At 35.6% G+C, this 17115-nt stretch overlaps 1 protein-coding gene across 4 annotated transcripts in view; it reads right to left on the minus strand.

Moving 5' to 3' along the window:
- The window catches only part of msi1b (musashi RNA binding protein 1b), a 28532-nt gene that overhangs the window by 3766 nt on the left and 7651 nt on the right, over nucleotides 1-17115 (minus strand). For all 4 annotated transcript variants that reach the window (XM_073818674.1, XM_073818672.1, XM_073818673.1 and 1 more), the window contains exons 5-10: nucleotides 14302-14343; nucleotides 14104-14196; nucleotides 5271-5319; nucleotides 4321-4403; nucleotides 4107-4224; nucleotides 2839-2919 (exon numbers count right to left, since the gene is read on the minus strand). In XM_073818674.1, the coding sequence (XP_073674775.1) occupies nucleotides 2839-2919; nucleotides 4107-4224; nucleotides 4321-4403; nucleotides 5271-5319; nucleotides 14104-14196; nucleotides 14302-14343 (466 nt within the window). The remainder of the gene's footprint in view (nucleotides 1-2838; nucleotides 2920-4106; nucleotides 4225-4320; nucleotides 4404-5270; nucleotides 5320-14103; nucleotides 14197-14301; nucleotides 14344-17115) is intronic.

The raw sequence follows: 17115 nt of genomic DNA on the forward strand, positions 1-17115 counted from the left end.
TTTAAACATACGCACAAGTGCCGTTCACACTACACACATGGACAAGCACTACAGGGCCTATGAGTGGCAAGACAAAGAAAGACAGTCGTAGACCGCCTCTCTGAGATTTAAAAGCAGCCATGAGTCACAACTGTTTTCAACATTGGCAATAATAAGAAATGTCTCTTGAGGAGCAAATTACATATTAGAATGATTTCTGAAGGATCATGTGACACTGAAGACTGGAGTAATGATGTTGAAAATCCAGCTTTGTTTTACAGGAATAAATTACATTTTAAAATATATTCACATAGATTCACATATTTTAAATTGTAATAATATTTCACAGTTTTACCATTTTTGCTGTATTTGTAACAAATAAATGCAGCCTTTGGCCGCGATCACACCGAATGCGTTTTTGCAGTTGGAGGCACCTCTTTTGAATGGTTTTCTGTTGGCAGTGAGCGTTCTGCGCGCTGCTTATGCGCCCCGGGCGCCTCGCTGTTCACCGCCTGCTGCGCTCGCGTTTTTGCAGAAAGTTGAAAAAAAAGCAACTCTGAGCGGAAAAACGCCTGACGTCATTCGCGTTTTTTCCACTGTCCAATCGAATGAATGGAGAGGCGGGCCTTTTGTTGTGGTGACGAAAGTTTACCGTTGCTTAAAAAGAAATGGAGGAGAAACTTTTGGTGTCTGTCGTGGGTAAACCGGAGCTGTATTTTTTGGGGGGTTTCTACGGTGGCCGAGAGAGGCCAACGCGCTGCAAACAAGAAAACACATGCAAACAGAAAAAAACGACAACAAATTAAGAAAACATCTTCTTCAGTTTGACAACACAGGCGCTGCAAATCCTCGCAACGCAAACACAAATACGGAAACGCGCTGCAAATTCTCACAACACAACCAAACTCAGTAACGCGCTGCGAACACACGAGGGCGCTGTAAACTAACAGACGCGCTGCATATATCACGGTCCACAACGGAAATGTTTCAGGGGGACCTCAAAAAGTGACGAACTCATCTGGGACCTGATTATTTATATCACTATATTACCTGATTATTTATATCACTATCACCTTTAAGTGATACTATACTATCACTAAAAGGCGATAGTTCACCGACAACACCTCTGCTCTGACCAACAGCCACTGAAAAAATAATCAGGTCCCAGATGGGTTCGTCACTTTTTGAGGTCCCCCTGAAACATTTCCGTTGTGGACCGTGCTATATGCAGCACGTTCGTGTGTTCGCAGCGCGTTTCTGAGTTTGGTTGTGTTGTGAGAATTTGCAGCGAGTTTCCGTATTTGTGTTTGCGTTGCGAGGATTTGCAGCGCCTGTGTTGTCAAACTGATGAAGATGTTTTCTTAATTTGTTGTCGTTTTTTCTGTTTGCATGTGTTCTCTTGTTTGCAGCGCGTTGGCCTCTCTCGGCCACCGTAGGTTTCTGCTAATATGACAGTTTAATTAACAGCAAAAACCAAAGATTTTAGAGCGCTCGCGCTATAATCCTTTGATTTGACTGACAGGACAGCTGTTTTGGTCGTTGCCTAGCAACATAAAAAACCGCAGCACACTGCTCTTTTTTTAAAAGTCACCAAAAAAAAGGCAGTGCTGTGCGCCTCGCGTTTTTAGAACGAAAAGACGCGTTCGGTGTGATCGGGGCCTTTGTGTGCATTAAAGACTTCATCTAAAGCGTTTAAAAAAAACAACCCAAATCAGTAGTGTATATACAGTATAATTTAATATATGTGGTTTTACACACTTTTTTTTTTATAATGCGGAATAAAATTTTGATTACTATTAGTATATTTCTGATTATGGAAATTGGGTGACATCAAATGTTTCATCATCAAGATAATGTTCAAAAGCATATTTAGCAACTACTCTATGTTGCTTAAAGGCATAGTTCACCCAAAAATGAATATTCTGTCATTAATTACTCACCCTCATGTTGTTCCAAACCTATAAGACCTTTGTTCATCTTCAGAACATAAATTAAGATATTTTTAATAAAATCTGTGAGCTTTCTTACCCTGTATAGACAGCAATGCAACATACCATGTTCAAGGCCCAGAAAGGTAGTAAGGACAACGTTAAAACAGTTCATGTGACATCAGTGGTTCAACTGTAATGTTATGAAGCTTTGAGAATACTTTTTGCATGCAAATAAAACAAAAATAGCAACATTATTCAACATTTTTTTCCCTTCTGTGTTGGCCTTTGTCACGCATTCACTAGAGTACCACAACACATAAGCAGGAGCCGGTATTCTGACATAAAACGTCCATCTCCCTTAGTTTATCGCCTGTATTTTCTGGTTTAAATAAGTGAGGATGGGCAAAAAATTGCAAGACATCCTCTCTGTCGAAATTTTCAGACATGTCTTTAGCGCATTTGGGTTCTACATCAGAACGCTGGCTCCTGTTATGTTTGTTGTCTTTGTGCACAAAAAGTATTACAGTTGAACCACTGATGTCACATGAGCTATTTCAAAAATTTCCTTGCTACTTTTCTGGACCTTGAACATTACAGTTGCGTTGCTGTCTATGCAGGCTCGGAAAGCTCTACAATTTCATCAAAAATATCTTAACTTGTGTTTGGAAGAGAAATGAATTTCTTACAGGTTTGGAACTACATGAGGGTAAGTAATTAATGACTGAACTTTTTTTGGGGTGGACTGTCCCTTGGCAACTTGTGTGAAATCTGTTAAAATGCATACTGAATTGTGTTTATGCAAATACAAAAACCTAACATTTAATTAATATTCCTGAGTGTTTGCAAAGATTTCCTAGGAAAGAGTTAATTCCCATGAACAATGTGTGAAAAGGTCTGCAGAATACATGATCCAGACATTGAGTCTTACCAGGGAACTGATATGTGTATCCTGGTGTGAGACTAGTATAGCTGCGACCTGCATATGTTGCTGCCTGGAATCCTGGATAACCTGGAAAATTTGACACCAGTTAATATCTATTTCTAAACTGTATTGTAAACAACAGTAAATAACAGTATTTCATATTTAACAACAGTTCAACTGCCCGCTGTTCTTCAGAAAAATCCATCAGGTCCCACAAATTCTTTGGGTTTTCATAATTTTTGTGTATTTGAACCCTTTCCAACAATGACTGTATGAATTATATATCTATCTTTTCACACTGAGGACAACTGAGAGACTCATATGCAACTATTACAGAAGGTTCAAACGCTCACTGATGCTCCAGAAGGAAAAACCATGCATTAAGAGCTGGGGGGTGAAAACTTTTGGAATTTGAAGTTCAGGGTAAATTTCACTTATTTTGTCTTCTGGGGAACATGTATGTATCTTCTGAAGGCCAGTAGTAAATGAAAAAGTATGATATTTACGCAAAATAAGAAAAATGTACACATCTTCAAAAGTTTACACCCCTGGCTCTAAATGCACGTGTTGCCTTCTGGAGCATCAGTGAGTGTTTGAACCTTCTGTAATAGTTGCATAGTTGCAAATGAGTCCCTCAGTTGTCCTGAGTGTACAAAAGATGGATCTCAAAATCATACAATCATTGTTGGAAAGGGTTCAAATACAAAAAAAATGCTGATTTATGAAGGATTTTTCTGAAGAACAGAGGGCAGTTTAACTGTTCAGGACAAACAAGGGACTCATAAACAACTATCACCAAAACAAAAAAGAAAAACAGTTGTGGATCATTCAGGTAACAACTTAGTATTAAGAATCAAGTGTATGTAAACTTTTGAACAAGATCATTTTTATAAATTCAACTATTATGTTGTTCTTGTGGACTATGTAAATATCTTTTATGTGAAATATCATATTCAGGTCAGTACTAATAAAAAATAACATGCATTTTGTATGATCCCTCTTATTTTGATAAAATAATTAACAGTTTAAAGATTCTGCAACTTTATACCTCAACTTTATATATAATTCATTATAGTAATATTAATAACTGTATTATTTACTGTTATCTGATCACTCAAATTCATACTAAATTAAAATGAGTCTATATAGTAGTATAGCAGTGTCTTCAGTATAAATTTCAGGGCCTTTTCTAGACTGCACTTTTCACTCTAAACAGCAGAGGGCAGAAGAGCCCATTCTATCCTTTGAGCTCTAATCTTGTAATCAGCATTTACCCAGCATTCCTATGCCAAGCATGAAGGCGTCCATCCCATAGGGCATGACACGAGCACGACCTCTTGAAGAGCCTGTGGGTGACATCACTTCCTTGGGCTGGGCCTTCTTACACTCCACCTGTGAATGAAAAGGGAAGAAAGATATCAGTCAGTCAAAAACAAGTTGTAGCAGTGCGTCCGAAACGAAACAGTGTGTCACGATAAGAAATCTCACCATCTTGTTGTTGATCTCGTGGAAGTGGATCTCACAGACTTTCTCCACCACGTCTTCATTCTCAAAGGTCACAAATCCAAACCCTGAGGAAAAGAAAGAGTCCAGACACTCAGACCACAGTTTACATTTGGACTTCCACTTCAGCCATCATTATAAACAATGTCTAAGGGTTATGTCCTTCAGTTCAACTTCAGGTGAGACGTTCAGATGAAACTCCCAATGATTTCTACTTCATTTCTCACAGACCTTGTTAAACAAATTAAAAAGTACCATAATAGAATCCTAATTCTATGTTACTAAAATGTCAAACAAAATCCACATTTTCTATTTCTATTTACATTTAAATGATCCCAGATTGTGGTCTCAGCTGTTTGGACTCTTCCATGTCCTTGTGTGTGTCCTTAAGGTTCACCCTTAATACTATAATTACACAGATTTCCTGTGACCTGTATTCTATATTAAACCTTAGAGAAGAAGTCATACACACAACCAGTGCTAGCTCTTCTCAACAAAAAGATGTCCTGCCCCCCTTTTTCTTTTTTATTTCTTTTTTTTTTTTTTTTTTTTTACAAAAACTTGCTTTTCTCTTCTCAAGTGCAGCTCTGGTCTCCTGTCTGTCTTTCCATGTGTCTCATCTCCTCCACCTCTCCGCTGGGTTGAAAGGCTGCGGTAAAGCCAAGCAAGCTGTCATAATCGATGTACTGTCGAACCGGCGAAGGGGGAGGGAAGGGCGCTTAACGAGGTTTTAGCCTAAACCCCGATTAACGAACACACTAATTACTCAATCTCTCTCCTCACCTACTGCTTATCCTACAGAGAACAGGATGGAGGGCCATGGAGAGGAGACGGAGACAGATTGGACCAGGTTTAGGAAGGAAGGAGCAAATGAGACAACGGCAGCCATTGATGCGCACAATTATTTAATGAAATAAAGAGAAAGGGAACTTTACCTCTGTGCCTGTTGGTGGTTTTGTCAAACATAAGCATGGCGTCATCCACCTTAGGACAGAAAGAGAGAGAGATTACATACATTTATTATTTTTCGTTGTTAGTGACCGTTTTAGTCAACTATCTCTAAAAGTGAAAAATGAAAATTCTGTCATTAATTACTCACCCTCATGTCGTTCTAAACCTGTAAGATCTTCGTTCATCGTCAGAACACAAAGATATTTTTGATAAAATCTGAGAGATTTTTGACCCTGCATAGACAGCCACGCAACTGACACGTTTAAGGCCCAGAAACGTAGTAAGCAGGGTTCCTACAGGTTTCATCAAGTTAAATTCAAGTCTTTTTAAGACCTTTTTAAGACCATTTATATAAAAAAATTAATACCTACTTCACTTCCTACCAGCAAAAAAAAACAAAATCCTTGAACTTGTGTTCATTTATTTTTCAAATGTGGAATGGGTAAAAGATAAGCCAAGCAGGTGTGAAAAATAAAAACATTTCACTAGGCCACAAGAAAGTTTGCCGAACAGTTTTTTAACATTAGCTAGCTACTTATTCCATCCTGGGAATATGGGGAACTGAGAGACCCCTGAACAATAAACATCGAAAATCAGAACTCAACAATAAATTAAATTAAGAAACACAGTCAACTCCTTAGCTCTTCACTCAGGGCAGCAATCTCTTTATCAAGGACAGCCAGTTCCGTCAACTTCTCCTTATGGCCTCTCCGCAGGAGAGAATGCCTTCATTCCCATTGTACCTAGCTGAATCCTTTTTTTTTTTGCATATGGTGCAAAAAGCCTCAAAAACGTTGTTGTCCACTGGTTTTAACCAATGACGAAAAGAGTTTTTATCCAGCCACGCTTCATTAAATTTACATTTCCCCATAACCTCAGAATGAAATTGGTAGCTAACTAACGTAAAAACAAACGTTAAAAATATAACGGCGTCAGTCAACCTGTCCTGTGGAATGCTGAGATTTTCCTTGATTTTTCGCGCTTCTCCTTTGCTTGTTGCTTGAGGTCTGTGTTGTGTTGTGTTGTAGTCTATGGTTGTGATGCTGTAGCCCGTGATCTTCATTTACTGAAGGCATTAACGTTACGTGTTCGCAGTATTTTGTAGTGGTGTAACGGATCACAAAACTCACGGTTCGGATCACATCACGGATTTTGAGTCACGGATCGGATCATTTTTCGGATCAGCAATAAACAAACAAAACAAAAAAAAGTTTGTTTTTTAATAATTTCTGAATGCTAACTAAGTACTTCTAATCCACAGCAAAAACTACTAGCTGAAATAATAAAGTCAGTAACAAAACAAGAAGAATTACACAAATGACAAGTGTAGATGATTATAACAAAGTTACTAATAAAATCAATAACACTAGTATTCAGGTGCAGAAATGTAATAATTAATTGTAAAATAACTAGTGTTTCTCACTGCAGGTATTTATCGGATGCTGTCTCTTTAAGCCCTAATGCACGTAATCTAATACTGGCACGCATCCTTCTCAGCTGTTTCAGTTCACTGAAGACATAAACGACTGTGTTTACCAGAATACAAAAACGGGTATTTAAACATAACTTTGTATGCATGTTAAGAGAAGTTTTGAAGAGGAATCAATCTGTGAATCACGCAGTCTGAATCGCGCGTCTATCTCTGTCTCTCTCTCTCTGTGCACGTGCTCGCTTCAGATATATGCGGCGGCGGTAAAAAAAAAAATCCATAAAAAACAGCGTCCGCCTTCTCTTTTGCTGCAGCGGTTTAAACAGTTTGAAATGGTAAATTGTCAAGACAAAACATGTGCAAATTATAAACTTTTACTCTATGATGGTTAAACTTAACAGTTAATCCGCGAACCACATGCGTTCCGAACCGTGGAGTCCGGTCCGTACGGATCACGGATCATCTACGATCCGTTGCACCCCTAGTATTTTGTACTGTGACCCGGGGCTGCACTGCGTTCTCAATTATTGGTTCCGCCATTCTTTATTTATACTACGTCATTTAATCAAAATAATCGTGGTTGACAAATGAAACTTTTGTGGAAAATTACAACACGGAGAAGTTACATACAGCACAATTTTTAAGACCCAGACATCAAAATTCAAGACTTTTTAAAGTCTTTTTAAGGTATTATTTCCAAATTAATAAATTCAATGCTTTTAAGGCTTTTTAAGACCCCGCGGGAACCCTGAGTAAGAACATCATTAAAATAGTCGAAGACTGACACAAAAGGGAAGACATTTTTCAGTAAAGCCGTTTTCTTTGCGCACAAAAGGTATTCTCGTAGCTTCATAACATTACGGTTGAACTACTGATGTCACATGGACTATTTTATCAGTGTCCTTACTACCTTTCTGGGCCTTGAACGTGTCAGTTGTGTTGCTGTCTACGCAGGGTCAGAAAGCTCTCGGATTTCATCAAAAATATCTTAATTTGTGTTCCAATGATGAAAAGTTCACTGGTTTGGAACGGCATGAGGGTGAGGGTAATATCAGAGTTTCTGTTTAAAGTAAGAAGGGTGAAAGTGTATTTGTCTTGCGTTTTAGCATCTATATGTGTGTGCAAAAGTGCGTCACTGTGAGCATACGGCCAGCTTAAGCCTAAAGGTCAGAGGTGAAGGTCAAACTTGGAGGTCTTTGTGTGAGCAAGAAAGAGAGGAGGAAAAACTGTTTCATATTCGATCTCAAATATGAAACACAAGCGGACAGCCTGAGCAATCAACACTTTATGTGTGCACACGCTCACAGTCTCTTGGTGAAGACTAACTAAAAGACCACTAACACTCTCAGTGTTGTCTGTCCATTTTGTTTACTGATCTTGTGTGTGCCTGGAAAAAGAACTTGTCTAATGGTGTAGTACTAGTTGTAGTGAAGCTAGTTAGTAACTGACTGATATTAAGATTGTCAGCAATGGTCAAAATTTATTAACAGTCTTGCATTTTTATCAATGGATAATAAAAGCTAGTGACGTACCAATTCAATTTTTTTCCCACCTTCATTTAATTAAAGTTTCAGTAATTAAATTTGGGTAATTGGGTAATTAAACTGTTTAAAATGCTGTTCAGGGTGTTCACAGGAGATAAATTAGAACCAGTGGTAATAAAAGTTCATTGGCAACAAGCCGTTTCCACATTGCTAGTATCATTTTGGTCATGAAGTGTGTCCACACTTCTGACATGTTTACCTGTTATAGTTTATTCATGTTGTGTGCAACACTGACACAGTTAAAATGTGTCATTGAAAAAGGGCTAGGCATTGATTTTAGTCCTACAAAACAATTTCAGTCGAAACCAAAAAGTTTTCCATTTTATTTTCTGTCACTCGCTATTGGTGTTACAACAGTCTTGGACATAAAGAAAGACAACAGTTTAAAGGGATAGTTCACCCCAAAATGGAAATTCTCATTAATTATTAATTAGTCATTAATTACTCAGGTTTTGTTCAAAACCTGTAAGTCCTTTGTTCATCTTCTGAAGACGAATTAAAGGAGAAGCTCACTTCCAGAACAAAAATTTCCTGATAATTTACTCACCCCCTTGTCTTCCAAGAAGTTCATGTCTTTCTTTCTTCAGTCGTAAAGAAATTGTTTTTTTGAGGAAAACATTTTACTATTTCTCTCCATATAGTGGATATCTATGGTGCCCCCGAGTTTGAACTTCCAAAATGCAGTTTAAATGCAGCTTTAAAGGGCTCTAAATGATCCTAGCCAAAACTAGCAAAATGATTAGTTATTTTCTAAAAAAAAAAACTGACAATTTATATACTTTTTAACCTCAAATGCTCGTCTTGTCTAGCTCTGTGTGAACTCTGTGTATTCTGGTTCAATACAGTTAGCCTATGTCGAAAAACTTCCATCTCATTTTCTCCTCCAACCTCAAAATCGTCTCGCATCATCTTTGCAAGTTCACTTTGTAAATGTTTGGTCGGTACTTCTGCAGCGATGTAGATTGATTTTAAAGTTGGAGGAGAAAATGAGATGGGAGTTTTTCGACCTACCCTAAATATCTGAACCAGAATACACAGAGTACACGCAAAGCTAGACAAGACGAGCATTTGAGGTTAAAGTATATAAATTGTCTTTTTTTTTAGAAAATAGCCGATCGTTTCACTACATAAGACCCTTCTTCCTTGGCTGGGATCATTTAGAGCCACTTGAAGATGCATTTAAACTGCATTTTGGAAGTGCAAACTTCCAGGCACCATTAAAGTCCACTATATGGAGAGAAATCCTGAAATGTTTTCCTTAAAAACATAATTTCTTCATGTTTTTTGATTTTATGACTAAAGAAAGAAATACATGAACATCTTGGAAGACAAAGGGGTGAGTAGATTATCTGTACATTTTTGTTCTGGAAGTGAACTACTCCTTTAAGATATTTTTGATGAAATCCGAGAGCTTTCTGACCCTGCATAGACAGCAACACAACTACCACTTTCAAGGCCTAGAAAAGTAGTTAAGAACATCAATAAAATAGTCATCAATGTGACATCAGTAGTTCATTCGTAATGTTATGAAGCTACGGGAATACTTTTTGTGTGCAAAGAAAACAAAAATAACAGCTTTATTCAACAATTTCCTTTCTATTCCTAGTTCATTTCTGCTTCAAATAAATAAGGCCGGGCAAAAAATTGCACATCATCCTCACTGTTGAAATCTTAAGACATGTTTACAAAGATGTGTGTTCTGCTTATAAACAAGGTTCTACGGCAGAACATCAACTCCTGTGTCAGTATAATAGTATAATAGTTATTTTTGTTTTCTTTACGCACAAAAAGTATTTCCATACACTCTTAAAAATAAAGGTTCTTTATTGGCATCGATGGTTCTATGAAGAACCTTGAACATCCATGAAACCGTCAAATGTAAAAAATGTTCTTTGCAGTCAAAAAAGATTGTTTTAGATTTTCAAAATGTTCTTAAATAAAATTGTTCTATTAAGAACTGTTCACTCACAGGTTTTTGGGGAAGCAAAAATGGTTCTTCTATGTCATCCTTGAAAAAACACCCTTTTAGAACCTTTATTTTTAAGATTGTAGCTTCATAACATACAGTTGAACCACTAATGTCACATATTTTATTTTAATGATCAACTTACCACTTTTCTGGGCCTTGAATGTGTCAGTTGTGTTGCTGTCAGTGCAGGGTCAGAAAGCTTTTAGATTTCATCAAAAAATCTTAATTTGTGTCCCGAAGATGAACGAAGTTCTTCCGGGTTTGGAACGACATAAAGGTGAGTAGTTAATGACATGATTTTCATTTTTGAGTGAACTACCTTTTAAGTTACCAATACTGTAATAAAAATGTGATTTTTAAGTGAATATTATTTCAAATAAGTGTTTAATGGACAAAAAGTCTTGGACAAAAAGAAAAATCAACAGTTAAAGTTAGCAAAAGTCTCAAACAACAAAACAGCATTCAAACAGTAGAGCAAAGCGCTAACAATGCCAAGGACAAAGATTCAATTCCTAGGGAGTGAAAGCGCTGATAAAATATTTACCTTGAATGCAATGCAAGTTGCTTTGGATTTAAATGCCGGCCGAATTGTGACATTAAAATAAGCATTTGTCTGGTTTTGTGATACTAATATGGCAGCCCCAATTAAAAAGCTGACTATAGTCTTCATCTCTTGTGAGTGTACATGGTTTATAACATTTTCAAATCTGTAAATATTTTCAAAAGCATGACATTAAAAGTCAGATCATGTAGAAATCTGAGAGCTTACTTTCTCACACTTTTCACCCTTTTGTATTCAATATCTCGAAACGTTTCGATTTTCTAATCTCAACTAGTATCTTTTTTTAATTGAGTTATAAATCGAGTCCCTTCTTGTTCTGTGTGCTTCTTATCATGGTGTCTGTTTTTCTCTTTCCATCGCTCCCTCTCTCCATCCCTTGTTCAAACCAGGCCAGAACACAAAGTGACCAGTGAGGCAAACTAATCTGCAACTTCCCCGGGTGGCTGCGACTATCATCTCTCTCTCTTTTTCTCTCTCTGCCTACATTCCACACTCAAGTATGGCTCAAGAATGATGAATTATTTTCTGCCCGAGTTTTGCACTGACAATGTGTGACTGAAGTGGGATGCAAAGAAACGTTAGATGATCCATTACAGAAGCCTGTCAGATTTTGAGATGTATTGTTGTGTTACTTCAGTTATGAACATGCGTCCTCCCCCTAAACACGCAGTCTCTCCCTCGTTTTCTCTCCTACACACACACACACACACACACACCCCAAACACAAAACCTTTTGCCCGCTAAATTACTTGGGGACAATGGATGGGCAGGGTCACCGTGGTAACCGGGTAGGAGGGGGGGTTGAGGGCAGGAGCAGCTGTTCCATCAAATTAATTCAGATTCAAGTAATCTCCCCCACCTTCCCCTGCAAACAAAACTCACCCCTTCAAACTCTCAAACTCTACCCCAACTCTTTCTCTCAATCTCTCTGCGCCTTTCTTCTTCCCTCTTTCATGCTTCCCCTCCAAACGGGTTCAGATTTCACTCAGTACACCTCTGCAAAAGCTTTAGAATGACTGGTTTGTTGTTTTATTTAAACTTTTTACGTATTTATTTTTAAATGAATTTTTTCTTACTGTTTTGATTGGGTGAATTGTTTGAAAATAAAAAAAAAAACACCTGTGACTGTACATTCAACACTACCGTTCTAAAGTTTCAGGTCAGGTTTTTTTTAAAGAAAATACTTTTACTCAGTAAGAATGCATTAAATTGTTTAAAAGTGACAGTAACAAATTTAGAATGTAAGGTTAAGTTGCTTTTTGAACTTTCTATTCATTAAGAATTCTGAAAAAAAAAAAAAAAAAAAAGCACAAAACACACACAAACTTCCAGGCACCATTAAAGTCCACGATATGGAGAAAAATCCTGATTTGTTTTTCTCAAAATACAATTTCTTTACGACTGAGGTCATTTTAATTTTATTCTATTTTAATGATTTTGCTGTAAAAATGATTTTCAGCATTATGTATTGACAATAAAATTCTAACTATTTTTACGATTCAGTTTTCAGTTTTTTGTCTGTATTCAGTTTTTTTTTTTTTGCTGTAAAAACAGTTATTTTCAACATTACGTATTGACGATAAAATTTAAGCTATTTTTTAGATTCATTTTTCCATTTTTTGCCTGTTCATTATTTTTTGCTGTAAAAATTATTTTTAGCATGACATATTGACGATAAAAATAAGACTATTTTCACAATTAATTTGTAAGTTTTTTTGCTGTAAAAATTGTTATTTTGGATGTAAAGTGCTTGTATGTTAACCACAATACTACCTAAGTAGACTATGATAATTGTTCATGATTCATAAAAATCATAATTTTGAAATTTATTGCTGTAAAAATAGTTATTTTGGGGAAAAAAACCCTGCATATAAACCACAGTACTACATAATAGACTATAATAATTGTTCATGAATCATAAAAATCATAATTTTGAAATGTATTGCTGTAAAAATGGTTATTTTGGAAAAAAAAAGTGCTTGCATATAAACCACAGTACTACATAATACACTATGATAATTGTTCATGATTCATAAAAATCATAATTTTGAAATTTATTGCTGGGAAAATCGTTTTTTTTTTTTTGGAAAAAAGTGCTTGCATATAAACCACAGTACTACATAATAGACTATAATAATTGTTCATGAATCATAAAAATCATAATTTTGAAATGTATTGCTGTAAAAATGGTTATTTTGGAAAAAAAAAGTGCTTGCATATAAACCACAGTACTACATAATAGACCATGATAATTGTTCATGATTCATAAAAATCATAATTTTGAAAATGATATCCCTATAGGAACTATTGTACAAAGACATTTTTTCACGTAAAAAATGACTTTAAAATAAGTGTCTTTTGCTCACCGAATGGTGTATTTGATTAAAAATTCAGTAATATTGTGAAAGATATTGTTTTCTATGTTAATATATTTTACAAAGTACTGCTTAAAAAATTAATATTTCTTAAGCATCAAGTCAGCATATTAGAATGACTTCTGAAGGATCATGTGACACTGAAGACTGCAGTAATGATACTGAAATTTCAGCTTTGCATCACAGGAATAAAATACATTTTACAGTATATTCAAATAGAAAACTTTAATTTAAATTGTAATAATATTTCACAATTTTACTGTATTTTTTATCAAATAAATGCAGCCTTGGTGAGCATAGGAGACTTCTTTCAAAAGCATTAAAAAATCTTACCAATCCCAAACTTTTGAATGATAACTGGCAACCATAAACTTATCAAAATATGACCATTATCATGTAAGTAGCATGAGTATATTTGTAGCAATAGCCAAAAATGCATTGTATGGGTCACAATGATTGACTTTTCTTTTATGCCAAAAATCATTAGGATATTAAGTAAAGATCATGTTCCAGTAAGCAATTTTGTACATTTCCTATCATAAATATATCAAGCTTAATTTTTGATTGGTGATATGCATTGCTAAGAATTTCATTTGGACAACCTTAAAGGTGATTTTCTCAATATTTTGATTTTTTGCACCCTCAGATTCCAGATTTTCAAATAGTTGTATCTCGGCCAAATATTGTCCTTTTCTAGCAAATCTAGATCAACGGAAAGCTTATTTAAAAAAAAAATGACCCTTATGTCTTGTTTTGTGGTCCAGGGTCACATATGATGTTATATTTATATTCTTATTTAATAATATTCCTTTTTTATAAGAACATCACATACCCACAGGAAAATCACTGTAACATATTGCCTCTCATGGCTTATCGCTTTATTTTATCACCCTGCTATCCCATAATGCCTTCAATTGTTTCACACAAAGATGACTTACCTTTCCAAACTGGTCAAAGTACTGCTTTACATCTTCAATAGTAGTGTTCACCGACAGCCCTCCAACAAAGATTTTCTTTGTCCGAGTCACCAACTGAAAAACAGCGAGAGAGCGTGACGAGATGAAGATCTTGAAAAATAACAAAAAAAGCTGGATATCATCAAGCATCTTGACCACGTTGACCATTCAGGCACATACCTTAGGCTGGGCTCGTCGCGGGAAGGCAACTTTCGGGTCAATCTAGAGGAGAGTTTGAGAGGAGAAGGTCTAGTTTAGAAATTCTGGAGAAAGAGGAAGACTGACACCAACACACCGGGGAATGTAAATGAGAACATCAGTGAGAAGCTCACATCCTCTGAGCTCTGGTTTCAGTTGGTGTCTCTCGGCCCTTGCAGAGACATCTGCCTGTGTGTTTTAAAGGCTCTGACTGCAGCCTGCATTAACTTTTCTGTCTGAGAATGATGGTACATTCATACATGCAGAGTTCAGAGACGGACGAGAGTGATACGAGATGAAAAAGAAATGTAGATTTATTTACATGACAGTGAGAAACTATTAAGAAGAGAATAAAGCTCCATTCACACTGACAGTGATTTTATTACTATGTTGCCAGGTTGTTGTATTATCGGTCGCTTGTAGACGTTCCTAATATGTGACCCTGGACTACAAAACCAGTCATAAGTAGCACGGGTATATTTGTAGCAATGTCCAACAATACTGCTAAAAATCATTAGGATATTAATTAAAGATCATGTTCCATTAAGAGATTTTGTAGGTCACAAATATATCAAAACGTAATTTTTGATTAGTAATATGCATTGCTAAGAACTTCTTTTGGACAACTTTAAAGGCGATTTTCTCAATATTTAGATTTTATTGCACCCTCAGATTACAGCTTATTTATTTAGCTTTCAGATAATGTATAAATCTCAGTTTTAAAAAACTGACCCTTATGACTAGTTTTGTGGTCGACAAATTGGACATAGCTTTTGGACATCCGATTACAGATGAGAAATATTAATGGTTAAAGTAACACTGTATTTTTACAATTCATTTATTATTATTTTATTTTATTTTATTATTATTATTATTATTATTATTTTAATAATAAGCTATATTCCTATATAAACTGTTGTACACAGACTTGGGTGTCTCTTTAAAGGATAACTGTTGCCAAAATGCAACCTGGGCTGTTTTTTTACTGTAAACGAGACAAACTTTTATCTAAAAGCATAATTACGACAAACGAGCCGTTTTTGAGATTGACTGTGATTTAGTTTTGTGGTCAGTGGCCGGTGAATGGGAGTACTAGGGGCATAAATTTGAGCGCATCAAAATCAATATTTTTACAACACTAAGAAGGCTCGACACACCATGAAACTTTGCTCAAAGTATCGCCTGGGTCTCTACACATGAACTCGAGCATTGAGAACATTGTTTGTGTACACAGAGTTTACTAAAAAGAAAGGTTTTGAACAACTCACTTTCACTGTTTGGGTTTCCGCTCGCCGCTGTGTCGATCTCCGAATGCGAATGAATGGACTCCATAGGACGAAATATTAGGCTTATATGAGGCTCTTTTTACAACTAGAAGGTTAATATTGTTTTTCACTTGCGACAAAACAACGAATTAGCTGTGCATTTATATGGAAATATGCTTTAGGAGCCATCCATCCTCGCATTCGGAGATCGACACTTCTTGACTGGCAAGACGACCGCGAGCGGAAACTCAAACAGTGAAAGTGAGTTGTTCAAAACCTTTCTTTTTAGTAAACTCTGTGTACACAAACAATGTTCTCAATGCTGGAGTTCATGTGTAGAGACCCAGGCGATACTTCGAGCAAAGTTTCATGGTGTGTTGAGCCTTCTTAGTGTTGTAAAAATATCGATTTTGATGCGCTCAAAGTTATGCCCCTAGTACTCCCATTCACCGGCCATTGACAACAAAACTAAATCACGGTCAATCTCAAAAACGGCTCGTTTGTCGTAATTATGCTTTTAGATATAAGTTTGTCTCATTACAGTAAAAAAAAAAAAAACAGCCCAGGTTGCATTTTGGCAACAGTTATCCTTTAAGTTTTTATATATCTTTAAAAGAAGTCTCTTATGCTCACCAAGGCTGCATGTGTTTGATAAAAAAAAAAAAATAATAATACAGTAATATTATATTTAAGTTAAAGTTTATTTTTATTTAAAAAAAAAACACACAGTTTTTCTGTCTTCAGCAGCCTTTATTCAAGTCTTCAGTATCACATTAATGATTATAATATTTTTAATATTACAATATTAAAATCATTCTTATAATATTTAATGCTCAAGTAACATTTCCTACAATTATCACTATTAAAAAATATATTAATATCTGCTTAATATTTTAGCTAACACTTAGCTACATTAGCTGACATGAACTAAAATGAACAATATTTCCTCAGCATTTAATAATCTTAATGTTAATTTCAACATTTACTAACGCATTATTAAAAATGTGCTTGTTAACATTAGTTAATGCACTGTGAATTAACATGAACAAATGAACGACTGTATTTTTATTAACTAACATTAACAAAGTTTAGTAAGTAGTGTAATAAATGTGTTGTTACTAACTAACTAACAAAGATTATAAATACAGTAAGAAATGTATTGTTCATTGTTTGTTCATGTTAGTAAATGCATTAACTAATGAAGCTTATTTTAAAATGTTACCGTTTTGGTAACACTTTACAATAAGGTTCATTAGTTAACATTAGTTAACTACATTAGTTAGGAACTACATTAACTACACTGTAAAAAAATTGCTGTAGTTCTGCAGCTGTTTGCCAGTAACTTACTGTAGATTTTTAATTTATGTTATTTACTGGCAACAGTTTGTTCAAAGTTAAATGAACATTAAACATTAACAAGTCTTTGTCTTTACAGAATAAAACTATAAAATAACAACCTACTGCAAAGCATTCTGGGAACCAGAAACCTTCATCAACCTTTTTCTGTTTTTTTCCTTCAGATTTTGGTTCC

The sequence above is a fragment of the Garra rufa genome, chromosome 15, assembly GCF_049309525.1.
Source record: "Garra rufa chromosome 15, GarRuf1.0, whole genome shotgun sequence".
NCBI classification, from domain to species: domain Eukaryota; kingdom Metazoa; phylum Chordata; class Actinopteri; order Cypriniformes; family Cyprinidae; genus Garra; species Garra rufa.